Raw genomic sequence first — 27985 nt, 5'->3', positions numbered from 1 at the left:
ACCTTGCTCCTTCCCGAAGGTGTCGGGGGCAGGGAGCCCTGCTGGTCCTTCCAGCTCTACTGGACACTCATTTCCTGTCCACCCTCTGGAGGCACAGAGGATTTCCAGAACGGCTGGGATTCGGCACTTGGGTGGAGCTTGGTCAAACAGAGCCCAGCCTGAAGGCATCGTTCCAGGAGACAGAGGAAAGGAGCAAAGAAAGACATCGAAAGGTGCCAAGACACTCGTTCTGCCTGCGGCCCGGCAGCAGTGGCCACTGTGTGCCCCACACAGACGCTGGAGGTTCCTGACGCCTTTCTGTAGGCAATTATTCACAGGGGCAGTGGGTTGGGTGGGATCAAGCCCTAGACTAAAGCATAAATGCTTATGCCTATCCTCTGCCATTTTGCCAAAGTGACTTTCAAAAAATCCCTGACACCTTTTTAGATTAACTTCAGTTGTGTCGGAACAGAGCGTTTATTCTGCCCTGAATGTTCTTCTGGTGAAGGACTATGCTTGTTTCCATTTGGTACTGAAAGGAAACCACCAACTTCTCAGGGGCATTTCTACCTTAAGGAGAAAAGTATCATGAGAAGGACAAAGGCTACGAGACCAGGAAGCTCAGTTCAGTGTTCTGTGACGACCTAGATGGGATGGGATGGGGGTGTGGGGTGGGAGGGAGGTCCAAGAGGGAGGGGATATAGGTATACATATAGCTGATTCACTTCACTGTACAGCAGAAACTAACACAACATTGTAAAGCAATTACACTGCAGTTAAAAAAAAAAAAATCTTATGAGACCAAGTCAATAACATTAACAATAATAATAACTCCATGCAATAAAGACCGTTGCATGTATCACGCACTGTGCTAGTTGGTTTACATATACCATTTCTAATTCTCCCAAGGGTCCCACTAAGTAGCTATAACTAGTTCCTTTTTGTAGATGAGGAAACATGCCCCAACTAGTCCAAGGTCACGCAGCTAGTAAGTATTATGGCTGTGAGTCAATCTCGATTTGTCTGATCCCAAAGTCTGTGCTCATTGCTCTCCAAGATCTGCTAACCAAGACCCTCTAACTTCAGGGGTCACGTTAGACAGGTAAGAAGAAGGCCCACACCGAGTCCCAGCTGCAAGGGTCCTCTTGGCTTATTTGAAAGACACTTTGGACCAAGGAGGGGCAAGCCTCCTTTGAGAGGGGGTTGACCATCACTGTGTTCCCAAGACATTTGTCCTTTTCAGTCACTGTAATCACAGCTACAGTGGCTATTGAGCATCCACTTTCCATGTATTGAACAAAGCTCTTTACAGGAGTGATCTTTCATTCTTTTCCCCATTTTTCAAATGATAAACAAACAAATAAACAAACCTCAAACAGATTAAGTTGCCTGCCTGATGTCAAAAGGAGAACAGAGTCCAATTTTTAGCCAAGACTCGGATCTCATGACCATGCTTTTCCACTCTACTCAGTTGTCTACCCCACTCCAGGATACGGCCTGGAAAACGCAGCCCCTGGTTAGTCCCTGAATTTTGCCTTCTGTGGTTGGAAAGAACCTATTGTGACATTTGACTCTGGTCTCAGAGTAATCCTGTCTCTTTTTGCCCACTGGGTATTTCTGTGGGTCTGTTCATAGGTACAGCTTCCTCCTTGGGGTGGTTTGCAAATGGCACTTCGGCCAGGTTCCCCAAGGCCACATCTCTCTCAAGAGGCATCAAAACCCTTCTTGGGCCGCACAGAGGAGGCTGAAGAGGGAAGAAAGCAAATGGAAGATGTCGACACTTGCCTCCTCTCCGTCTCCATGACCCTCATTCTTATCAGAGAAATCTCGAAAGGCTCTGAGGTCTGTTTCCCCTGGAACTTAAAGTGTGGGATTGCACCACCGGGCCCCAGGGTGAGGGACAGGGAAAGCGATGCTAGAGCAGGTTAGTGTAAGGAGTTCAGCCTCACCTTGGTAAATGTCAGATTCACAAATCCGCCCTGGAAATTCAAGAGAAGGTTGGATTTTCGGAAGCCACAGTTCCCAGAGGATTGGGTTGCATTGGGGTCGATGTTGAAGTATTTCTGAGGTGAAAAAACCTAAACCAAATAAAACAGATTGGCTCAATGGAATGCCAAAGAAAACTCTAGCTGGGAGACCAGAAGCACAGGCTGGTAATTGAGCCTGAAACTCCAGGCTAGTGGGTGTTCACTGGAGAATTTCAAAGTCCCTGGAAGACACCTCTCATTTCCAAACTGTTATGTTTAAAAGACTTTTTTTAAAGAAGGAGTGCTCTCACAGAGAGGAGTTCCTTGATAGATAATTCATGGCAGGTATATTCTTGAAAAACCGTGTAGAATTTAATTTTTGTTCAATCAAACATGTTGGGCGCTACAGGAAAGGTTTTGCTATCTAATGTACTTCTCTTTCAAATAAAAACCAAATGTGGAAGTTTTACTTGAAATCATAAAAACTGTGCAAAAAAAGGAAGAATTTTTATAGTGATTCTTTCAGTCAATCAAATAATCTAAGCCCCACTCCCACCCTCTCCAATCTTCTCATTAACCTGGATTTTTCATATTAATGTCACAGCTGGTTGGAACCACAAAGACCGTCTAATGCAAACCTCTCATTTCACAGGAAAGTTGCTGAGGCTTGAAAGTCATCCAGAGGAGCAGGGCCAGGCTGGGGTCAATGCTGGCCACATCCAACACTCTGCCCATGGTGGCTAAAAGTGGAGGGTGTGCATATTTAAAATTTTGGTGTGTGCCTTTCTTCATTCATACAGTCGCTATCAGTGTCTATTTTTGTATGTGTTCTAAAACAGATCCACCTCGTAACAGAGCACCTTGGAGAAAGAGGAGCCCGCAGATACCTATTTCATTCCAAGATACAGGACGCAGGGGAACGTTCATTTTCAGCAAGGCACTCCCCACTCAAACTTTTTGAAGCAGTGCTATAGTCCTGTGCCGGACTTACCGACTCTGTGTCTTGAACTGTCAGCTCTATCCCCATCTCTGCTTTGATACAGAGCTTGCTTCCGTTCAGAACTTGATAAATTCCAGTCTTGGCTGACGATGGCTGGGGTGTGAGGGTGGGCCTGGGAGCTATGGTGGCAGGCGAGGCTCTGTGGGTTGTGTTGGTGGGCTCTGGGGTGTGGGTGGGTTGAGTAGGCTTCTGACTGGTTGTGCTGTTGTGTGGTATGGTGGACAATGTTGCTGGAAGGGTGGTGTGGTTACTGAGTTGGGTGGTTTTCCCAGTTGTGTGGCTGACGGTCGACGGCCTGGCTCCAGTTCTGTGGGCTGGCGGGGTGACGGTGGATGGTGGTGGACTGGGACCTGTGCTGGGGCTGATTGTAGCCTCAGTGACTGGAGCAGCCGTGTGTGACTTGTTGGGTGTGGCCAGGGTTGTGACTAGGGTGTGGGCTGTCGGGCTGGTGGAGGGGGTGCTGTCTGCAGTTACCAGGGAAGCTGTTGCTGGACTTTTTATGGTTGTGTGTGTGGTTAGGGTCTCAGAGGTGGATGCTGTGACAGCTATCTGAGAGGTGACATGCCCATCTGTTGACCTTGCTGCTAAAGTTTTCTGAGGCACACGGTTCGTTGGCTGCAGGAGACAAGGTTTTGCTGTGGTCTGTACTGTTGCAGGTGGAGAATAGCCTGTGATTTCTGGAAACGCTTTTGCTCTCACATGACCTCCATAATGCAAAATCACTGCAAATTAGGAAACAAAATGTTAATACACCAACCAATGGCTCACATGAGTGAAGCCCTCCCCCACTCCACTTTAAGGTTTCTTCATTAAAAATTAACATGTGTTTTTCAGATTTGGGGGAAATTTACAAGGAAATAACAGTGAAGTGAAGGTCACTCAAAATTCTACCACAAGGCCACAATTTTAACGTTTTGGTTGCACCCATGTTTTTACAGGGTTGTGAGCATACTGGAGATATTCTTTCCATTTCTCTGTGTGGGGTGTGGTACTATCACCCCAGCGAGCATGCTCAGCTAGATATCTAAGTGCCAAGGCCTCTTCATTTTCCATCTTCAAATGTGAATCCAGACAGTTCCTGGATAGAGTGTGCTCCTGGGTAGGGTGCTGCTGTGATGACCTGATAGAGCTGGGGCAGCATGAATAACAGTAATAAAGATTTACACAGACTTGTATAGTTTTCAGAGAATCATATAATCCCAGGTTTGAAAGGGACCTTAAAGATTACCTAGTACAAACCCTAATCTGATGTGTGAATTGTACTGTTGGATATTTGCCATGTGTTCCGCCAATCTATGCATAATTACCTCCAATGACAAGAGATTCAGTTCCCTTCCATTTTTTATTTCACCATCAGTTTTCTTTTCTTTTCTTTTCTTTTAATAAATTTATTTATTTATGGCTGCATTGGGTCTTCGTTGCTGTGTGCGGGCTTTCTGTAGTTGCGGCAAGCGGGGGCTACTCTTCCTTGCGGTGCGTGGGCTTCTCATTGTGGTGGTTTCTGTTGTTGTGGAGCACGGGCTCTAGGCGCTTGGGCTTCAGCAGTTGTGGTGCATGGGCTCAGTACTTGTGGCTCACGGGCTCTAGAGCGCAGGCTCAGTAGTTGTGGCGCATAGGCTTAGTTGCTCTGTGGCATGTGGGATCTTCCTGGACCAGGGCTCGAACCCGTGTCCCCTGAACTGGCAAGTGGATTCTTAACCACTGAGCCAGCAGGGAAGCCCCGCCATCAGTTTTCAAAATGTACCCCAGTTTCTGTCATTCCCTTACTTAACCTTTAGAGTAGCGCAGGCTTTTCCAACTAAGGAATTAAATTAATCCGTAAGTGCTCTGATATATCTGGTGTGCCATCCTTCATGGTTTGGCTTAAATGTCAGCTCCTCAAAGAGTCTTCCCCATCCTTCCCACATGAAACAGCTCCCCATCCCCACAATTCTCCATCACAGTATTATATTCATTGCCTTCACTGCATTAATCACAGCTTGTAGTTATATAAGGGGATGGTATTCAAATATTTAACAATAAGCCTGTCCAGACAGTGTGTACCAGCAGAATATCAGCCCTGATTATATGTTTATTTATTAATTGTGCCTCTCTCCCACTAGATGAAAAGCAACCTCAAGGTGGGAACTGTGGGTAATTTTTTTCACCACCAGTGCCTGTGCATAGAAGGTATTCAGTGGATACGGAATGAATGAATAAATAACTGAATGTGTAAATGGTGGTTACAGCATTGTAGACCTCCTAGGGTTATTAACAGGCTCAAACAAGGTGGTTTGAGTGAAAGCCTTCCTGGACTATTAAGCATACCTAGAGTGTGTATTATCGTCATAGGTTCTCTCCTGGGTCATCCCTTCAGGGCCGAAGGCCTCTGAATCTTTTTCAACCAGAATAGTTCTATCCTTGTCTCCTTCCAAGCACAGAGCAAGCCAGAAATTAGACAACTGCAGGTGATGTCCCTTGGGAGCTTACGATCAGGTACACTGAGAGGCGGCACCGTCTCTTCAATGCTATGGTTTCACTATGTTTACGCATTGTATTTTCACTCACTGGAGCTGTTACTGCCCGGTGCTTAGCAGTGACTTGGAAAAACACGGGGAAAAGGGAAAGAAGATCACTCTATGCTGGTGTTTATAAAGTCCTGAATTTCACATCTAATTAAAGTCATCCATAAACACCTTTACTATCTCTCCCTTTCATCCAATACATTTCTAGGTGGGTACTTTCCCCATAGCAATAAAAATTCCAAGTTACTGAACACTTACTACATGGCAGGCCTCAGGTCGAGGGTCTTATTTCACCAGCTCTTCTCAAAAACCCCCTGACGGGTACTAATCTTTATCTGTCTTTCAGATGAGGAAACTCAGGTTTAGAAAATTCTATTAACTTGACCATAATCACACAACTAGTAAATTTGGAAGCTGAGACTCAAGCCCCTTGGATCTGGGCATGGGTGGAGGTGGTGCGTGTCACTGGGAAGAATGGTAAGAGAAGAGACAAAAGCAGAGGAGAGAAGAGTAGGGTGCCCCTCCAGTGACCCCAGTTCACTAAACCCTCATAATGGTGGTCCTCAGAGAGTCTTTCAAAGGCCCACATGCTAAAACAGTGATTATTTTCCAGAAGAAAAGGCTAACTTTAAGCCCCGTAGTAGCACTTATAAATTATTTCTGCACAGCTGGTTTGCAAAATGGGAAAGACAAAAGTATCAGTTCAAAATGCCTTTGATAACCTTTAAAGAAGACATTATTAATGACATTAAGTTACTTGAGACTATTACTAAAGAGTCTTTTCTTGTATCTAAAATGTTTACTTGGACAATTGAAATGTATGATATTTGAGAGTTGCAGATTTTATGGGCTATAGATTTACTTCACCAATCTTTGTAAAATCATACGTGGAGACTTTATGCCCATACTGTAGAGCTTGGAGCAAGATTTTTCCTTTCAAGATTGTTATGAAGGTTGACAGTTGTTGAAGATTTATTTGCATAATTCATTTGGGCTGAACCTGAGTTGCTGTTCCCTGGGTCAAAAACCCAACGGGAACCCAGTTAGGGTCATAGTATTACTATGAAGAAATAGAATTCACTCCCAGATGTGGTATCTAGGAATATCTTGTAGTAAAAAGCAAAGATTGCTGCAGAGAACTCTGGGAGACTGGGAACCACCTGACTTTTGCTCTCCTGGAAGATTAGGTCATTGATAAAATCCCACTGTGTACAGCTTATGCTTATTAACTAAAGCAAATCTTCTCAACTGAGTAGAATTTCCTCAACTGAGTAGCACACCCTTTCAAAGGGGGAGCCTTCCTCATAATGCAATTAGAACTCCTCTCTCAGCAGTGATGAATGAACTCAAGTAAGGGAAAAAAGCACATTGGCCATTCATGAACGCACAGCACCCCAAACAGGACAAGAAGACTCACGGTACACTGTCAAGTGTGCTTGGTATATAGGAAGTCTTTGTGAGGTGCCTGGAGGTGATGGTGTCTCCATATAGTATGTGACCTTGAGGCAGACAGGAGCCTGGGCTGGTAGGTGGCAGGAACAAAAGTGACTGAAAGTAACAGAGTGTGTTACAGTTAAACAAGTCTGGGAAATATTGTTCTAATATGCTTCTCTTTCTCCACTCTGGTCCCTCCCCTCCTCTCCTCATCTCCCTGTAGGAGTGTGGGGTATAAAAGATGGGCAGGCAGTTAGATGGAAATTTGACAGAGGTAGCTATGCTGTGCATTGAAATACATCTCAGAAAGTTCATATGTTTGTTAGGTACTCAATGGAAATAATGCTCTGAAAAATACTCTGTTTTACAAAATCTATGTTTATGACCACACATATATGACCAATCTTGGTCAAAATTGGGTCATAGTTTTTCAAGGGGATCTTTGGCCTAGAGGTTTAGTCAAGTTCACTGGTCTGTCTGAAAACCACAAAGTGGGCAGTGGGCAGAAGCAAGGGCAGGGCACAGCTCAGACTCTCTCAGTTCTCCTTCTACTCAGAAGAACACAGCCTGAAGTCCACACACTGATTTGCGAAGCTCCCACTCCCAGAACCTCAGCGTCTCCTCTCCAGGATTCAAGAGACTCAGCAAATGAGTACCCCAGAGCCTTAACCCCTTGTTTGTATTCCTCTAGATGGTGAACTGCAGGAAGGGGCGTGAGAAGGTTTTGGTTTCCCTACAACTCGCAGGAGGAGTGAGAGATAACCCATTGGCCAGGCCCTGGGAAAGCCAGTGACCACACAAGGACTGCTTCTTTAGGTATTTCCCAGGCAGTCGGGCCTTCCCAGAGAGCCTTAGTTTGGTTTCCCCGCCACACCCAATTCAGCAGATACAGAGGCGCCTCCTCTGAGCCAAGCTCCAGGCCAGGCACTGGGGTTAGGTCTTTGTTCTCAGGGGGGCAAAGCCTTGTGAGGCAGACACAGAAGTGGTCTATACTCCTCAGTGTGACAAGTGTTATTATTATTATTTTAATGAATTTATTTGTTTATTTATTTTTGGCTGCATTGGGTCTTTGTTACTGTGTGCAGGTTTTCTCTAGTTGCGGCGAGCGGGGGCCACTCTTTGTTGCGGTGCATGGGCTTCTCATTGCGGTGGTTTCTCTTGTTGAGGAGCACGGGCTCTAGGCACGGGCTTCAGTAGTTGTGGCACGTGGGCTCAGTAGTTGTGGTTTGCAGGCTCAGTAGTTGTGGCGCACGGGCTTACTTGCTCCGCGGCATGTGGGATCTTCCCAGACCAGGGCTTGAACCCGGAACCCCTGCATTGGCAGGTGGATTCTCAACCACTGCGCCACCAGGGGAGCCCAGGTGTTATTACTGAAGCAGGCCCTGAGTCCTGTGGGGTGAGGTGGGGAATCCATCACAAGGAGAAATTCTTCAGGCAGACAGGAAAGTAGATGGCATCCCACAGGCAGGAGAAAGAGTATGTGTAAAGGCATGGGGCTTCAGAGCCTGGAATGTCTCTGCAGAACAGCAGAGTCAGCATCATGGGAGCTTGGGAGGGTGTGAGGAGGGGTCAGGAGGAGGGCCAGCAGGGAGCAGACCTGGCAGGTCTCAGAGGCTACCTTTTGCAGAGCTCTAAGGAGCACAGCTGGGGAGTAGATGGAGTGCTGTGGCCATGTCCAGGGGCAGGGAGTCGAGCTTAACTCCTGAGCACTTTCTCTGGCACCTCCCCGGGCAGCAGATGTAGCCCTAGCTGGATGCGGCAGGAAGACGGTTTCTGGATGTGTGGGGCAGCAGGGGTGGGCGCTTGACAATATTCTGCTCACAGTCTCACAGTTTAATCTTAGGCCTTTTAGCAGAGAGATGTAAATCCTGCCTCTGTCAGTTTTCTGTGGGACTTGAGGCTCAAAGAAAACCCTTGAGCAGAAGGGGCTCTAGCCCAGTGTCAGAGACTGCTGGCTGACTACGCCAAAATCCAGTCTCTCCTTTTTCCTTAGCAACTGAGCCATGAGTTTAAGCTGAGCACTTGCTGCATGGAATAAAGCCCTCCATCTCTAAGCCTCCTTTCCAGATGGGTAGGAATGTGACTGAGTTCAAGTCAAAGCAATACAAGTGGTAGGGTTATGTGGGCCTCTGGGAAGGTTGCTTGAAGGGAGCTCAGTCACCTAGGGGGCCTCTCTATTGCCTTCCTGTTTCCTCCTTTAATCAGGCTTCAATGTGTATGTGATGGCTGGAGCTCCAGCAGACATCTAGAACCATGAGGAGACCTTGCAGGTGGAAGTCACACATTGGATGGTGGGTCCACAAGAATGAGACCCCACACAGACCTGGTCTGAATTCCTCTGGACTTGTTTTCACTTGAGACAGAAACAAACACTTATCTTGTTTAATTCACTATTTGGCGCTTGTCTCTTATGTGCAGCTGAACCTAAACTTAACTGATACAAACTTAAATCTCCTCATTTTATGGGGTTCGAATTTGAGATGAGGGAAGCAAAGTGACTGGATAAAGATTACATAGTTAGCTTACCTAAAAGCTATGTCTCTCCAAGCAAAATGTCGAATGGTTTTTGCTCACATGCAATTCAACAAGTATTTCTTGAACATATGCATGCAGAAGTATAGTGCAGAAGTGCAGAGCATGGATCCCGAAGGTGAACTTCCTGGGTGCAAATCTCAGGGCTGCCATCTGTTAGCTGAGCGCCCATGTTCACCTCTAAGAATGCACAGCTCAGAGACGAAAGGGCAACGTGGGCATTTCCTTTCCACCTGCCTGTGCATTTATCACACGTTCATTGCCCTCCTGAATCCACAAGTCGTCTGCCAGCCATTGAATTGGCGCCCACAGACAGGTCACTGAGGGTTACTGCTACATTGAGATCTTCTGCATTTTTATTGGCTTGCTCTGCTAAATATAATGATTACTTTTCATTTTGCCTCCAAAAGAATGTGAAACTCTAATTCTGAAAGTGTGGCACAAAGAAAAACAGCCTGGATTAGGGTCGCTGGCCTGACCTTTCACCCAACTTTCATGACAATTTGTGTTACACTCAAGTGCAGCTGTGTCTCCCATTTGAGTGTGTTAGTGAGGCCATGTGGACAGAGCTAGTTCCCTCACATGTTCAAGTCAGTGGTAGTGGAAGGAATTGTGAATCAACCAGCAAACTTGATAAAGCACATAAGAGGACTCAACGTCCTAGGGAGAAAATGTTCTTGGTGAAAGCAGGGGGCACAGACATAAAAGAATCATTAAAATCTCAGCTTCCCAGACAGTCTCTTTGATCTGACCGATACTGGTAATGAAACAAGAAATCTTTGATGCCCTGGCTTACATCTTTCTGAGACGGCAGTTTGTCAGACCACATCTCGTTCATCTTCACAACTCGCTGTTACATAACATACACATAGCGCTCCATTTAAGAAAAGCAGAAAAAGCAAGGCATGACGTGATTTCCCCAGGCTCTTGGCAAGAGCCCCATTTCTAAGCCCTGGCTCAGTTCTCCATCTCTTAAATCGAAGAGATTTGTACAAACTCTCCCTAATCAGGTGCCTACAGACCATTTGGGAACGAGGGGCAGCGTCACTGTCTTCCAGGGTGGACACCTACGCTGCCTGACTCATGGAAAACAAGTCCAAACTGTGAAAGCCTCTGGAAAAGAAAATGAAGGTGTGCTCCACACGTAAGGTAATAAAGAGGCATTCCCAAGTCAAATACCCACAGTAGCTGAAGCCACTACAGCTATCTCCAATCTGTCCTGCCCCACCTTGGTCACTGGCACTAGAATGCATTTACATTTAACAGGACCGGATGTGGCAGGGTCACCATGGAAAGTCATGTGTGTCACTCACCGGCCAGGGACACGAAGAGCACCACCACTGCAGACAGCTGCCAGGACATGACTGGGGAGCCAGGGAGTATCGCTGCCTCGCCAAGGGACTGCTGGGCTCAGCGCTCAGCAAGGCTGGGTCTTCCGAATGGTGCAAGGCTAATTCCAGGGCAGGCTCTGGCAACAAAGTAGACACCTCCTTCTGCCCCTTATAACTTGTGGCAGAGAAAACAAAGTCACTTGCGTTATGAGAACTGAAAGGCCCTCCCAAGTGGTGTGCTGAGAGGGGAGGGAAACCACAAGTGGCTCTTGTGTGAAGGCAGGCACTTTCATAGCTGCCTTTAGTGTTTGTGAGCGACGGGATGGGGGATGGGGCATGTCCCCCAGCCAAGGTGAAGGGCATCTGAGATCATTTTGCACAAAAGGTGGTGGATCTGTGGCAGTGTCTGCTTCCTTCTCTCATAAGTTGGGTCTCCATTTTTCTCTAAGATCTTGAGTACATTTCTGTAAACCCAGAGACCCTTCTCAGCCAGGAGAAAACCAGTCCCTCAGTCTTGAGGGTGAGCATGAGTCAAAACTCCATGGGTAGAGTGCTGTCTGTCTCTGTGTGTTTTCACAAGAAGTCTGAGGCAGCCCTGTTCTCTGCTCAAGGCAGCCTCACCTGGGAACTTCACCTTGTGGGGAGGGGTCAGTGTGACCTCAGGAATCAGGGAGATCTGGGTTTGAATCTGGCCCTGCCAACTCACCGGCTGTATGACCTTGGGTAACCTCTCTGAGCCTCGGTTTCTTCTGTTGTATAACAGGGATAACAATGACTACTCCCAGGTGGTTTTCCTGGAACACAAATAATATTGAATATCTTCAAAAGGCAACCTTTTCATGTCTTATCTCCTTCCTCTATTAATTAGACAAAACAATGGTGGTCTCTCTCCCAGAGCTGTGAGTCCCCGTGAGGAACACACATATAGGCAGTTTATCAGGATACCCTCCTGATTACTAGGTTTAGGGCTTTCAGGTTAGTCTCAAACCATTTCCTGAAAAACAACTTTGGCAACTATTTTATCTTACTACGTTGCTGTAATCAAGCAAACTTACCAAAGCAAGGGGTGTGTTTCCAAATTGAATTTTTATGGTGGAAGGTGAAGATTAATTTGTGTCAGTTGACCTAATTTCAGCTACTTGCTATCTAGAATTCTGGACTTTGAGTCAATTTATTCAATAAACAATAATTAAGCAGATACTCTGTGCCAGACACTCTTCTTATTCCATTTAAGCCCCAGAGCCACTCTATGTGGGCACTATAGTATTATTGTTGTCCCATTTCACAGATGGGGAAACTGAGCATAGAGAGGTCAAGTGACTTGCCCAGAATCACTTAGATAATAAATGAAGAAGCTGGGCTATGAATCCAGTCGGCTTGAAAGTCTAGGATTTTAAGCACTATGTTGTACTACAGCTGAAGAGGTGCTCTGGACTAGAATATAATATATGCTTTCAAGTTGCTTACTGCCTAGTTGAGAAACATTTATTGATATAAATAGCTAGAGAGCGACTGATCAATTGTTTGCTACTTAGAAACACACTAGATGAGGAAAGGAATAGTCAGAGATGACTTTGTAGGCGTTGAACCTTGGAGAGACTGAAGGTCATAGAGGATCTGGGTAGTTGGAGAATAGCAATAATAATAATAATAGCAGTAATAATGGTTTCCATATAAGGACTCCCTATTACGTGCCTGACACTGTGTAATGCATATGGTACCTCTACAGGGTAGATTTTTTTAATCCCCACTTTACTGATGTGGAAAATGAACCACCCAGCATCACATAACAGGCTAAAATTTGCATCATGCCTTGTCTAGCCCTGAAGCCTGTGCCCTTTCTTCTGGCTACCAGAGCAAAATCTCTTGAGTGGTGATAAGCCTGACTGGAGGGGCCTGGGGAGTTATTTTCTTAGTGGTTGCCCTGAAGATTACTGTACATCTCAGCCTATAGCAATCTAGTTTGGATTAATACTATCTTAACTTCAATAGTATATAAAAACTTTGCTTCTATCTATTTCCATTGTCTCCCCTTCCTTTTCGCTATTATTGCCATATAAACTACATCTTTATTCATTGTATACCCACCATCATGGGTTTATAATGATTGCTTTATGAAGTTGTCTTTTATATCAGATAAGAGAAAAAGGAGTTACAAACAACGCTATAGAGGAAATGTTTGTGTTCCCTCAAAATTCATATACAGAAGCTCTAATGTGGTGGTATTGGAAGGTGGGGACTTTGGGAGGTAATTAGATTATGAGGGTGGAGCCCTCATGATGGGATTAGTGTCCTTAAAGGAAGAGGAAGAGAGCTAGTTCTCTCTCTGCTCTCCACCACGTAAGGATAGAGTGAGAAAGCAGCTGTCTACAAGCCAGGAAGTTGGCCCTCACCAGAATGCCACCATGCTGGCACCCTGATCTCAGACTTCCCAGTCTCCAAACTTGTGAGAAATAAATCTGTTGTTTAAGTCATTCAGTCCATGGTGATTTGTTACAGTAGCCAGAGCTATGACAAACAAAAAAATATACCTATAACGTCTTCTATATTTGCCTATGTAGTTACATTTATTGGTGCTCTTTATTTCTTCATGTGGATTTGAGTTACTGTCTAGTAACCTTTCATTTCTGAAGGACTCCTTTTAGCATTTCTTGTAGGGAAGGTATGTTAGTGACAAATTATCTCAGTTGTTGTTTATCTGGAATGTCTTAATTTCTCCAGTTTTGAAGGACAGTTTTGTGGATATAGAAGTCTTAATTGACAGCCTTTTTCCTTTCAGCACTTTAATATATCATCTCACTGCCTTCTGGCCTTGATGGTTTCGGATGGGAAATCTCTTATTGAGAATTCCATATGATTTGAGATGTGGATGAGCTCATTGCTGAAAAAATTATCCTTTCTTCACTCTATTGCTTTTGTACCTTTGTTGAATATCAGTTGTCCACACGTATATGGGTCTATCCTGTTCCACTGATATAATTTTCTATCTTTATGTCAAGATCAAATTGCCTTGATTGCTGTAACTTTACAATAAACCTTGAAATCAGGTATTATTAGCCCTCCAACTTTGTTCTTCAACATTCTTTTAGCTTCTCCCTTTCCATTCCCTAATTCCCTCTTATGCTTTAAATTAGCCAATAAAGAGTGAACCTGTGAAACCCTAACACCCCACCCTTGGGCCCTAACAAAGGCAGAGCCCCAGGTCTGTGCTCTCTGTCTCTCAACCTGTGACCTTGCTTCATGGCCCTTGAGTGTGCTGTGTACTCTCCAGGACCTATGAGTAGTAAATCTTGTTCCTCAAAGTTCCCTGATGGTTTCTGGCTGAAGTGTGTACTGCAATCATTATAAGAACCACACGGGCTAGTCCAGCCACAACACTGGCCCCACAAGCTTGGTGAGTGCCTCAGGTGTTCCTAGTTCCTAGGCAAGAGCATCACCATCAACAGGATGGGACCAAACAGCAGGGGGGAACACAATTCAGCCCATAACAATGGTCTGTCTTGTTAAATGTTCCATGTGAACTTAAGAAGAATGTGTATATTCTTTTGTTGTTGGATTCAGTGTTCTATAAATGTTATTAGGTTAAATTGGTTGACAGTGTTGTTCAAGTACTCATTCTTACTGATTTTTTCTTTATTGTTTTATCAATTCTTACAAGAGAGGAGTTGAAATATCAGATTAAATTGTGGATTTGTTTATTCCTCTTTGCAGTTCTGTCTTTGCTTTGTGTATTCCAAAGCTCTGCTATTGATGTGTAAATATTTAGGATTGGTATGTCCTCTTGATGGATTAACTGCTTTATTTTATTTTTTTTTTGCTGTACGCGGGCCTCTCACTGTTGTGGCCTCTCCCGTTGCGGAGCACAGGCTCCGGACGCGCAGGCTCAGCGGCCATGGCTCATGGGCCCAGCCACTCCGGGGATCTTCCTGGACCGGGGCATGAACCCGTGTCCGCTGCATCGGCAGGCGGACTCCCAACCACTGCGCCACCAGGGAAGCCCAAAATATTCTTATTCTTTTTATATTTAAATAGTCAATTTTCTTTTAAGGAGACATAAATAATGAGGGGAAAAAGCTTCAGTACTTACTTATGTGATTACCATTTCCTGCAGTCTTCACTCCTTTGTGTAGACCCTTGAGTTTGTTGTTGCTACAGTTAGCCTAAGTACACCATGCACTTCAGATTCCTCAAGTGTTACCTGTGTTTAAGGTATGGCATTGTTTGACCAAACGTTTTTCTCAATGTGTGCTCCACTCTCAGCTTTAGGTCTTCCCTGGTATGTGTCAGAGTCTCTCCATGCCCTTGTAGCTCTCCCAGCAGACTCCACTGTTACTTGATAGTCAGTGCTTGTTAGCCTGGGGCTGGGGACTGAGCCATGAGGTGCTCTGTTCTGATTAAGTCTCAGGCAGGCAGGCACTCTGTCCCTGGGTCTTGAGGGGGTGTGACCTTCAAAGTGTTTCTACCCTCCCCCAGCAGTTTTGGGCACAGCACATATTCCCACCTCTCTCCCAGGATCAGAGGTTTGGTTTTTATTCCATTATTTTCCCCCAGCTGCAGTTGGATTTACCAGCCCTGTAAGGATGTGTTTATTGCCTGTTCTTGGACAGCTGGTTCTACTTTTGTTCTGTTGGAAATATGGGGCAATAGGATCCAAGCCTTGTCTCATGTCTTTCCTGCAGCAACTGATATTCCCCTTCCCCAGGCTATGCCCTCAAGGATGCTTTCTCAGGACTTTTGCTAATCTTTTTTGTGAGTGCCCAGTGAGACCATTGGAGGAGAAAAGCCTGTAAGTGGATGCAAATATTCATTATATCTATGGCCCCTTGGTTTTTATTTTCTCTTGCAAGCCTACACTGGGCCACAAATTTAGCAGAACTCTCTTTGCCAGCGTACAGCAGTGCCTGCTCCAGGTAGGCAAGTGCTTGGAGTTCCATCTCTCTTTGTAGGTGCCTGTCTTTCCTTGGTCTTCAGGCTATATGGGTGCCCGGTGAACTCAGCTCTCTCATGGGTCCACAAAAAGTTGTGAATTTGCATATTTTCCAGATTTTCTGATCTTGCAAGTGTGGGGATAGTTCTCTTTCTAGATTTCTACATCTCAAGCAGAAGATATTATTTTTAATAGCTGCACAGAGTTCCATTGTATGTCAGTACAATATTTTATCAATCGGCTTTTTATATTTAATATATTTGTTATCTATCGTTAACAAAACTTAGGTGCTTAAAACAGCAAACATTTATTATCTCATGGCCCTCTGGTAATAAATTCAAGAGTGGTTTAGCTGGGTTCTTCTCGCTCCAGGTCTCTCATGAAGTTTCAGCCAAGACATCAGTTTGAGCTGAAGCCATCTGAAAGCTTGACTAGGGCTGGACAGTCTACCTCCCAGGGGCTCACACACATGGCTGTTGGCAGGAGGCTTCAGTTCCTGCCATGCAGGTCTCTCCTTTGGGCTGCTTCAGTGTCCTCTCAATATGGCAGCTGGCTTCTACAGTGAATAACCCAAGAGGGAGAATGAGGAAAAAACTAAAATGCTTTTTATAACGTAGTCTTGAAAGTCAACGAGCATCACTTCCACCACATTCTATTTACTGAGTCATTAGTACAGCCCACACTTAAAGAGAAGGTAATTTGATTCCACTCTTTGAAGGAAGGACTCTCAATCTGGGGATAAATTTTTACACTACCACAGACATTTAGGTTGTTTCCCATTTCTCACTACTTGTTTTCCTGTTAAAAGTGATCCTAAAATAAACATCTGTACATATAATTCTTTGTTCATTTGTATGAGTTTATCATTAAAATAAATTCCTAGAAGTAGAACTGTTGGATCAAATCATATACTTATTTTAAATTTTTGAAAGCTGTTACAAATTCACTTCTAAAATGATAGTACTAATTTACACTCTTACCAACAGTGTATGAGAGTGATGGTTTTCCTATAGCTTCTCCAACACTGGGTATTATCAAAGTTTTAAATATTGGACAGTCTGATAATGAAAAATGATATATCATTGTTTGGCCTCTTTTCATGTATTTACTGGATTTTGAATTTTTTTCCTATGTATTCATGTCCTTTGCCCATTTCTTTTTCCATTGTTGTTGATTTGTAAACACTCTTTATACACCAAGGAAATTAGTCTTGTGCCATGTTTTGAAAATGTATTTACCTTTTGAGTTTTAATTTTTCCTTTTTTCTACATATAAGTTTTTGCCTCTTACATAGCTTAATTTGTCAAGATTTTCCTTTGTAGCTTCTGGTTTTAGTTTTTGCCTGGAAAGACTTTATCCTATTCAAGATGCTTTTCAATATGTTTTGACTTTCATGATTTCTTTAAGTCACACTCTTGAACAATAGTGAAACCAAGCAGGACCCTGTGGGAAGGCAGCAATGCAGAGACAAAGGAGGAGCAGTCAAGAAACAATAGTACAGCCCTGGGGCAGGTCCTGGTTCCACCTCAAGGGATACACATAACAATATCTTTGAGCTCTTTCCAGAATTAAAATGCCCAACAAATGCAAGATGTTAGCATTCTTCATTCCAGATTAAAGGAACCACAGAAGCTTATCAGGAGACCACCTGAGGCCAGATTAAAGGAGTGAAGGCCCTGCACACACCCTAATCCTTATCAGCAACTCTGGCCTTGAACCATTGCTATAAAACTGCTCACCAAATCCCTCTGGGTTGAGGACACACTGTTTTTGAGAGGCACAAGCCCACTGTGTCCCCTTTGCCTGGCAAAGCAATAAAGTTATTCTTTCTACTTCACCCAAAATTCTGTCTCTGAGATTCGATTTGGCACCAGTGCACAGAGGCCAAGGTTTTGGCATTGATATGAATGACTTTAAGGGCTGAGGTAAACTTACTATTATTTTTTCCATATTGCTATCCAGTGGTCCAAACACCACTTTTACAAAACATTTATCTTTTTGGTTCAGAACTAATTTGAAATGCCTTTTTTTATAAATTCTGAGATGTATCTGGGTCCATTTCAAGATTCTCTACCCTGTTTTCCTTTTGTTAATTTCCATGGTATATGTTCCCTGGCAAATTAAAATATTATGGTATAAACCTACAATTCTTGCTACTTTTATAATAGCCATATTTGAAAAGCTTATCCATAAACAAAAACTGCTACCAGATTAAAGATGCAATTGACAAACATTTTGTAGAGGATTAGTGAAACTATATTTTAAAAAGCTTTCTATCCTCATCTGACAATAAACTTGGAACTCAAGAGACACTTGATACTTGTTGACTGATAAGCAAATGCTAGTGTGGTAACTTAGAATCTTGGCCTAGGAGTTGGAAGACACGGATTCTAGTTCCTCCTCGGCTGCAGGCAGGCTGGGTGACACTGATGCACAGTAATAAAGTTGTAGTTGGGCAATGGCCTCCTAGCTAGCTTCCCAATACTTCTTGCAGCTTGGTGAAACAAAGTTTTAACTAAGGGAATATAAGAAAAGATTTTGCATGCCACTTGCACACTGGGCCTTAAAATATTACGTATGCATATCTTCCAAGTTCTTTCCCTTTCCTGCAATCTGGAAACTGGACATTCCTGAGATCTGTTTTTGACTATGTAGGCAAAGACAATGCTCTAGTGGATGGCAGAAAAACCAGAAGGAAGGAACCTGGGCCACTAAATGACCGTGTGGAGCACAGCAGCCTGCAGGCCCAACCCAGGATGTGTCACAAGACAGAAATATTCTTTAAGTCACTATATTGTTGGATATCTTTGTTACAGCAGCTTACTCTTTCCCTTTACACATGGGATGTTACATTCCACTAAGAAAAGGGTTCTGTAGTCAAATAAGTTTGGGAAATCATGAGTTTAACAAAAGCATACAGACATTCTTCCTGAAAGAGTTCTCTGCTCCTTTAATCTACTAATTGGGATCAACCAAGAGAGGAGCAGAACATGTAGTGTTTTTTTTTTTCTTCTGGCCATGCCAAAAGAACTAAGATCCTGGCTTGCAGGATCTTAGTTCCCTGACCAGGGATCGAACCTGTGCCCCCTGCAGTGGAAGCGCAGAGTCCTAACCACTGGACAGCCAGGGAATTCCCCTGTGTAGTTTTTTTTTTTTTTTTTAACCTCTTTATTGGAGTATAATCGCTTTACAGTGTTGTGTTAGTTTCTGCTGTATAACAAAGTGAATCAGCTATACATATACATATATCCCCATATCCTCTCCCTCTTGCATCTCCCTCCCACCCTCCCTATCCCACCCCTCTAGGTGGTCACAAAGCACCAAGCTGATCTCCCTGTACTATGCAGCTGCTTCCCACTAGCAATCTATTTTACATTTGGTAGTGTATATATGTCCATGCCACTCTCTCAGTTCGTCCCAGCTTACCCCTCCCCCTCCCTGTGTCCTCAAGTCCATTCTCTACATCTGCATCTTTATTCCTGTCCTGCCCCTAGGTTCATCGAACAATTTTTTTCCCAGATTCTATATATATGTGTTACCATATGGTATTTGTTTTTCTTTCTGACTTACTTCACTCTGTATGACAGATTCTAGGTCCATCCACCCCACTACAAATAACTCAATTTCATTTCTTTTTATGGCTGAGTAATATTGTGCCACATCTTCTTTATCCATTCATCTGTCGATGGACACTTCCATGTCCTGGCTATTGTAAATAGTGCTGCAATGAACATTGCGGTACATGTCTCTTTTTGAATTATGGTTTTCTCAGGGTATATGCCCAGGAGTAGGATTGCTGGGTCATATGGTAGTTCTATTTTTAGTTTTTTAAGGAACCTACATGCTGTTCTCCATAGTGGTTGTATCAGTTTACTTTCCCACCAACAGTGCAAGAGGGATTCCTTTTCTTCACACCGTCTCCAGCATTTATTGTTTGCAGATTTTTTCATGATGGCCATTCTGACCGGTGTGAAGTGATACCTCGTTGTAGTTTTGATTTGCATTTCTCTAATGATTAGTAATGTTGAGCATGTTTTCATGTGTTGTTGGCAATCTGTATATCTTCTTTCTTCTTTGGAGAAATGTCTATTTAGGTCTTCTGCCCATTTTTGGATCGGGTGGTTTGTTTTTTTGATATTGAGCTGCATGAGCTGCTTGTATATTTTGGAGATTAATCCTTTGTCAGTTGCTTCATTTGCAAATATTTTCTCCCATTCTGAGGGTTGTCTTTTCGTCTTATGGTTTCCTTTGCTGTGCAAAAGCTTTCAAGTTTCATAGGTCCAATTTGTTTATTTTTGTTTTTATTTCCATTTCTCTAGGAGGTGGGTCAAAAAGGATCTTGCTGTGATTTATGTCAAAGAGTGCTCTTCCTACGTTTTTCTCTAAGAGTTTTATAGTGTCTGGCCTTACATTAAGGTCTTGAATCCATTTTATTTTCGTGTATGGTGCTAGGAAGTGTTCTAATTTCATTCTTCTACATGTAGCTGTCCAATTTTCCCAGCACCACTTATTGAAGAGGCTATCTTTTCTCCACTGTATATTCTTGTCTCCTTTATCAAAGATAAGGTGACCATATGTGTGTGGATTTATCTCTGGGCTTTCTATCCTGTTCCCTTGATCTATATTTCTGTTTTTGTGCCAGTATCATACTGTCTTGATTCCTGTAGCTTTGTAGTATAGTCTGAAGTCAGAGAGCCTGATTCCTCCAGCTCCGTTTTTCTTTCTCAAGATTGCTTTTGCTATTTTGCGTTTCCATACAAATTGTGAGATTTTTTGTTCTATTTCTGTGAAAAATGCCAGTGGTAGTTTGATACGGATTGCATTGAATCTGTAGATTGCTTTGGGTAGTATAGTCATTTTCACAATGTTGATTCTTCCAATCCAAGAACATGGTATATCTCTCCATCTGTTTGTATCATCTTTAATTTCTTTCATCAGTGTCTTAAAATTTTCTGCATACAGGTCTTCTGTCTCTTTAGGTAGGTTTATTCCTAGATATTTTATTCTTTTTGTTGCAGTGGTAAATGGGAGTGTTTTCTTAATTTCACTTTCAGATTTTTCATCATTAGTGCATAGGAATGCAAGAGATTTCTGCGCATTAATTTTGTATCCTGCAACTTTACCAAATTCATTGATTAGCTCTAGTAGTTTTCTGGTAGCATCTTTAGGATTCTCTACGTATAGTATCATGTCATCTGCAAACAGTGACAGCTTTACTTCTTCTTTCCTGATTTGGATTCCTTTTATTTCTTTTTCTTCTCTGATTGCTGTGGCTAAAACTTCCAAAACTATGTTGAATAATAGTGGTGAGAGTAGGCAACCTTGTCTTGTTCCTGATCTTAGTGGAAATGGTTTCATTTTTTTACCATTGAGGACAATGCTGGCTGTGGGTTTGTCATATATGGCCTTTATCATGTTGAGGTAAGTTCCCTTTATGCCTGTTTTCTGGAGGGGTTTTGTCATAAATGGGTGTTGAATTTTGTCCAAAGCTTTTTCCGAATCTATTATCATATGGCTTTTATCCTTCCGTTTGTTAATACGGTGTATCACATTGATTTGCATATATTGAAGAATCCTTCCATTCCTAGGATAAACCCCACTTGATCATGGTGCATGATCCTTTTAATGTTCTGCTGGATTCTGTTTGCTAGTATTTTGTTGAGGATTTTTGCATCTATGTTCATCAGTGATATTGGCCTGTAGTTTTCTTTTTTTGGTGACATCTTTGTCTGGTTTTGGTATCAGGGTGATGGTGGCCTCATAGAATGAGTTTGGGAGTGTTCCTCCCTCTGCTATGTTTTGGAAGAGTTTGCGAAGGATAGGTGTTAGCTCTTCTCTAAATGTTTAATAGAATTCACATGAGAAGCCATCTGGTCCTGGGCTTTTGTTTGTTGGAAGATTTTTAATCACAGTTTCAATTTCAGTGCTTGTGATTGGTCTGTTTATATTTTCTTTTTCGTCCTGGTTCAGTTTCAGAAGGTTGTGCTTTTCTAAGAATTTGTCCATTTCTTCCAGGTTGTCCATTTTATTGATAGAGTTGCTTGTAGTAATCTCTCATGATCTTTTGTATTTCTGCAGGGTCAGTTGTTATTTCTCCTTTTTCATTTCTAATTCTGTCGATTTGAGTTTTCTCCCTTTTTTTCTTGATGAGTCTGGCTAGGGGTTTGTCAATATTGTTTATCTTCTCAAGGAACCAGCTTTTACTTTTACTGATCTTTGCTACTGTTTCCTTCATTTCTTTTTCATTTATTTCTGATCTGATCTTTATGATTTCTTTCCTTCTGCTAACATTGTGGGGGTTTTGTTCTTTTTTCTCTAATTGCTTTAGGTGTAAGGTTAGGTTGTTTACTTGAGATTTTTCTTGTTTCTTGAGGTAGGATTGTATTGCTATAAACTTCCCTCTTAGAACTGCTTTTGTTGCATCCCATAGGTTTTGGATCGTTGTGTTTTCATTGTCATTTGTTTCTAGGTATTTTTTTGATTCCCTCTTTGATTTCTTCAGTGATCTCTTGGTTATTTAGTGGCATATTGTTTAGCCTCATGTGTTTGTATTTTTTACAGTTTTTTTCCTGTAATTGATATCTAGTCTCATAGTGTTGTGGTTTGAAAAGATACTTGATACAATTTCAATTTTTTAAAATTTACCAAGGCTTGATTTGTGACCCAAGATATGATCTATCCTGGAGAATGTTCCATAAGCACTTGAGAAGAAAGTGTATTCTGTTGTTTTTGGATGGAATATCCTATAAATATCAATTAAGTCCATCTCATTTAAGGTATCATTTAAAGCTTGTGTTTCCTTATTTATTTCATTTTGGATAATCTGTCCATTGGTGAAAGTGGGGTGTTAAAGTCCCCTACTATGGTTGTGTTACTGTCAATTTACCCTTTTATGGGTGTTAGCATTTGCCTTATGTACTGAAGTGCTCCTATGTTGGGTGCATAAATATTTACAATTGTTATATTTTCTTCTTGGATTGATCCCTTGATCATTATGTAGTGCCCTTCTTTGTCTCTCGAAAACAGTCTTTATTTTAATCTTTTTTTTTTTTTTTTTTTTTTTTGCGGTACGTGGACCTCTCACTGTTGTGGCCTCTCCCGCTGCGGAGCACAGGCTCCGGACGCGCAGGCTCAGCGGCCATGGCTCACGGGCCCAGCCGCTCCGCGGCATGTGGGATCTTCCCGGATCGGGGCACGAACCCGTGTCCCCTGCATCGGCAGGTGGACTCTCAACCACTGCGCCACCAGGGAAGCCCTAGTCTTTATTTTAAAGTCTGTTTTATCTGATACAAGAAATGCTACTCCAGCTTTCTTTTGATTTCCATTTGCATGGAATATCTTTTTCCATGCCCTTACTTTCAGTCTGTATGTGTCCCTAGGTTTGAAGTGGGTCTCTTGTAGACAGCATACTTACAGGTCTTGTTTTTGTATCCATTCAGCCAGTCTATGTCTTTTGGTTGGAGCATTTAATCCATTCACATTTAAAGTAATTATGGATATGTATGTTCCTATTACCATTTCTTAATTGTTTTGTGTTTGTTTTTGTAGGTCTTTTCCTTCTCTTGTGTTTCCTGCCTAGAGAAGTTCCTTTAGCATTTGTTGTAAAACTGGTTTGATGGTGCTGAATTCTCTTAGCTTTTGCTTGTCTGTAAAGGTTTTAATTTCTCCATCAAATCTGAATGAGATCGTTGCTGGGTAGAATAATCTTGGTTGTAGATTTTTTCCCTTTCATCACTTTAAATATGTCCTGCCACTCCCTTCTGGCTTGCAGAGTTTTTGCTGTAAGATCAGCTGTTAACCTTATGGGGATTCCCTTGTATGTAATTTGTTGTTTCTCCTTTGCTGCTTTTAATATTTTTTCTTTGTATTTAATTCTTGATAGTTTGATTAATATGTGTCTTGATGTGTCTCTCCTTGGATTTATCCTGTATGGGACTCCCTGTGCTTCCTGGACTTGATTGACGATTTCGTTTCCAATGTTAGGGAAGTTTTCAACTATAATCTGTTTAAATATTTTCTCAGACCGTTTCTTTTCCTCTTCTTCTGGGACCCCTATAATTTGAATGTTGGTGCATTGAATGTTGTCCCAGAGGTCTCTGAGACTGTCTTCAATTCTGTTCATTCTTTTTTCTTTATTCTGCTCTATTGTAGTCATTTCCACTATTTCATCTTCCAGGTCACTTATCCATTCTTCTGCCTCACTTATTCTGCTATTGATTCCTTCTAGAGAATTTTTAATTTCACTTATTGTGTTGTTCATCATTGTTTGTTTGCTCTTTAGTTCTTCTAGGTCCTTGTTAAACATTTCTTGTATTTTCTCCATTCTATTTCCAAGATTTTGGATCACCTTTACTATCATTACTCTGAATTCTTTTTCAGGTAGACTGCCTATTTCCTCTTCATTTGTTTGGTGTGGTGGGTTTTTACCTTGCTCCTTCATCGGCTGCATAGTTCTCTGTCTTCCCATTTTTCTTAACTTACTGTGTTTGTGGTCTCCTTTTCATAGGCTGCAGGTTCGTAGTTCCTGTTGTTTTTGGTATCTGTCCACAGTGGGTAAGGTTGGTTCAGTGGCTTGTGTAGGCTTCCTGGTGGAGGGTACTGGTGTCTCTGTTCTGGTGGATTAGGCTGGACCTTGTCTTTCTGGTGGGTGGGGCTGCATCTGGCTGTGTGTTTTGGGGTGTCTCTGAACTTAGTATGATTTCAGGCAGCCTCTCTGCTAATGGGTCTTGCTAGTTGTTTGGCATGGGGTGTCCAGCATTGTAGCTTGCTGGCTGTTGGGTGGAGCTGGGTCTTAGCGTTGAGACAGAGCTCTCTGGGAGAGCTCTTGCCAATTGATATTACATGGAGCCGGGAGGGCTCTGGTGGTCCAATGTCCTGAACTCGGCTCTCCCACTTCAGAGGCTCAGGCCTGACATCAGGCTGGAGCACCAAGACCCTGTCAGCCACTTGGCTCAGAAGAAAAGGGAGAAAAAAAAAGAAAGAAAAAAATTTTTTTAATTAAAAAATTATTAAAATTTAAAAATTATTAAAATTAAAGAAATAAAAAAGTAATAGAAAAAAAAGGGAGCAACTAAACCAATAAATAAATCCACCAGTGATAACAAGCGTTAAAAACTATACTAAGTAAACATAAAAATCAGAAACAAGTCATTCGCAGAGAGCAAACCCCAAGTCTACAGTTGCTTCCAAAGTCTACCACCTCAATTTTGGGATGATTTGTTGTCTATTCAGGTATTCCATAGATGCAGGGTACCTCAAGTTGATTGTGGGGATTTTATCTGCTGCTCCTGAGGCTGCTGGGAGAAATTTCCCTTTCTCTTCTTTGTTCGCACAGCTTCTGGGGTTCAGCTTTGAATTTGGCCCCACCTCTGTGTGTAGGTCACCCTCAGGTTTCTGTTCCTGCCCAGAGAGGACGGAGTTAAAGCAGTGGCTGATTAGGGGGCTCTGGCTCACTGAGGCCGGGGGTGGGGGGGAGGGATGCGTACAGTGGTTGTAGTTGGAATGTGGGGCGAGCCTGCAGCAGCAGAGGCCAATGTGATGTTGCACCAGTCTGAGGTGTGCCATGTGTTCTCCCAGGGAAGTTGTCCCTAGATCATGAGACCCTGGCAGTGGCAGGCTGCACAGGCTCCCGGGAGGAGGCATGTGGATAGTGACCTGTGCTTGCACACAGGATTATTGGTGGCTGCAGCAGCAGTGTTAGCATTTCATGCCCAGCTGTGCTGTCCACGCTGATAGCCACGGCTTGCGCCCGTCTACGGAGCTCATTTAGGCAGTGTTCTGAATCCCCTCTCCTCGCGCACCCCGAAACAATGGTCTCTTGCCTCTTAGGCAGTTCCAGACTTTTCCCTGGACTCCCTCCCATCTAACTGTGGCACACTAGCCCCCTTCAGGCTGTGTTCATGTAGCCAACCCTACTCCTCTCCCTGTGATCTGATCTCGGAGGCCCGAGCCTCAGCTTCCAGCGTCTCAGGCTGGTGAGTGCTGGTTGGCACCAATCCTCTGTGTGGAAATCTCTCCGCTTTGCCGTCTGCACCCCTGTTGCTGCGCTCTTCTCCGTGGCTCTGAAGCTTCCCCCCTGTCCACCCCCAGTCTCCGCCAGTGAAGCGGCTTCCTAGTGTGTGAAAACTTTTCCTCCTTCACAGCTCCCATCCCTATTCTTTTGTCTCTGTTTTTTCTTTTTCCTTACTCAGGTACATGGGGAGCCTCTTGCCTTTTGGGAGGTCTGAGGTCTTCTGCCAGCATTCAGTAGGCGTTCTGTAGGAGCTGTTCCACATGTAGATGTATTTTTGATGTATTTGTGGGGAGGAAGGTGATCTCCACATCTTACTCCTCCGCCATCTTGAAGGTCTCCCCTCCCTGTGTAGTATTTTTAAAGTGTATTTATTTTTAGATAATTCTTTTTCATTGTGGGATTAACTCATTGAATTCTTACACTCTTCTGCCTATGCTGCAAAATATTCTCTGGGAAGTGCTGGTTTAGAGGATCTCTAACTTTTCTCATCATTTCATAGTGCATGGCTGGCGTTTAGTGTGGACTCAGACTCTGCCAGATTTTACAGATCCTGGGCCAGACCACTTTCACCTGGGGCTACAGCAGTCCCACTCCTCAGCAACGTGTTGAAATGAGTCCCCCTAGTGGGCAACAGGTGACATGATGAATTGAACGACTAGTAAAAGAAGGCTGGGGGGTTTATCTGATGGTTTTGGATTCTTTTCCATTTACCCAAACAAAATGATGATACAAATGTCACTCATAGAAGAGCCACCCTCTGTTTTTTCTTTTCCTGGTTTTTAAGAAGTCTAAAATTTTCAAAACTGTACTTCAGTTCCAGGAGCTGCAGTTTACCATTTTCCCAACACTTCCATAACCAGACTCATCACACAGCAGCAGGGTTGTGTGCTCCCACAGTATGTGTCACACCGTGTTGCGATGATCTGTTTCCATATCTGTCTCCCGCAACTGGACTGAGGAACCTCTCACTCATCTTCAAACCTCCTTGGTCTCTCCCGATGCTGGCACCTTCCTCAGGATGGGGTTGCTCAGGAAATAGGTGTTGAATGAAAGGAGGGAATACATACATAAATAAATAAATATTCTTATGGTCAAAATGGAACAAGGTGGGTTGGAAAATAATGCAGGTAGAAGGAAGTAAGATTTCCTATAGATTTGGGAAGAACTTTATTTGCGTGTGCAAATAGTAAGTATTGTATCCTACCAATTTGAAACACACTCTACCATAAGACATACTTTGTTGTTAGGAAAGGGGGCATGAGAGCGTGGACCCACCACGTAGTTCAACTTTCTGAAAAATTTCAAACACTCTGCTGGATAATCGTGCCAAGAAGCCCCTCCCTGATGGTCTATTCCTCAGTCTCTTCCCTTTTTGGCCACCCAGTCAAAGGCCTTCTTTATGGACACACTATTTTGGTTTTCTTGAATTCTACAGTGATGTTCCCGAGACTCATGGGAGACACTCCCCAGGTGCCTGCTGACCCACTCCATTCCAGGAATGAATCAGGGGACTGAAAACTCAGCCAGATCCCTCATCCAGTGAAAAGTTAAAATCAAAGCACCCTAACAATTCCAAAAACAACTAAATCCAAAACTATCTCTAAAAATAAACAACTCCAGAGCTCAGGGTGCTGGTTATTAGCCATGATCGCTCAGCTCCCCGCCCACCCTCTGCTCTCTGCTTTGTGGTTGGGGTCATTCGCCTCCTTTGCCAGCGAGGGCTTTGCTCCTCCCTGTGTGCCTGGGTTCCCTTCAGTATTGCCGTAGCAACTGGCCTTCACCCTGAGAGCCCCAGTCGGTTCCGGAAGCTGCAGTTTACCATTTTCCCAACACTTCCATAAGCAGCCTCATCACGCCCCTTCCTCTAGCACCAGCTGGCAGCAGAGTTCTGCATCCAGTTCCCAGGCCCGCCTTCAAGTTCCTGGGGGCACCTGGGGAATGCCACCCCCCCACACACCAGAGGGCTACCCTCAGCCATGTGGGGTCCCCAACCTCTTCCCTTGTTCCCTCTGCCCTTGGGCTGGTAGCTGCTTCTTATAGTTAGAATCTTCATGATATCTCATTATCACTTTTTTTCCCATTAAAATCTCCAATAGCTGGATAGCACTTCCTTATAGTAAATCCTTTTTGTTAAAATAACTAGTATAGTGTCTCTCTTGATTGGATCCTGACTGATGAACTAAATAATTATAATACTTAATAATTCTGAAAATAAACCTGAAAATAAAATAACTAAAAATAGTGAATAGAAAAAAAATTGAATGACAAAGACAAAACTGAAAAGAAATAACTGAGAATA

The 27985-nt window shown here is 43.3% G+C and overlaps 1 protein-coding gene across 4 annotated transcripts in view; it reads right to left on the bottom strand.

The window, feature by feature from the left end:
• Window positions 1-10845, bottom strand: part of LAMP3 (lysosomal associated membrane protein 3) — a 34466-nt gene extending 23621 nt beyond the window's left edge. For 2 of the 4 annotated variants that reach the window (XM_082840156.1, XM_082840155.1), the window contains exons 1-4: window positions 10730-10845; window positions 6868-6998; window positions 2938-3668; window positions 1929-2057 (exon numbers count right to left, since the gene is read on the bottom strand). In XM_082840156.1, coding sequence (XP_082696282.1) covers window positions 1929-2057; window positions 2938-3668; window positions 6868-6937 — 930 coding nt within the window. In that variant the 5' untranslated portion in view covers window positions 6938-6998; window positions 10730-10845. The remainder of the gene's footprint in view (window positions 1-1928; window positions 2058-2937; window positions 3669-6867; window positions 6999-10729) is intronic. The other 2 variants (XM_082840158.1, XM_082840157.1) reach the window with 1 other exon arrangement.
• Between the last annotated feature and the right edge of the window lie 17140 nt (window positions 10846-27985).

The sequence above is a fragment of the Leucopleurus acutus genome (assembly GCF_964270905.1).
Source record: "Leucopleurus acutus genome assembly, chromosome: 5".
NCBI classification, from domain to species: Eukaryota; Metazoa; Chordata; class Mammalia; order Artiodactyla; family Delphinidae; genus Leucopleurus; species Leucopleurus acutus.
Note: the sequence above shows the minus strand (reverse complement) of the source record. Positions and strands in the feature narration are given on the sequence as shown.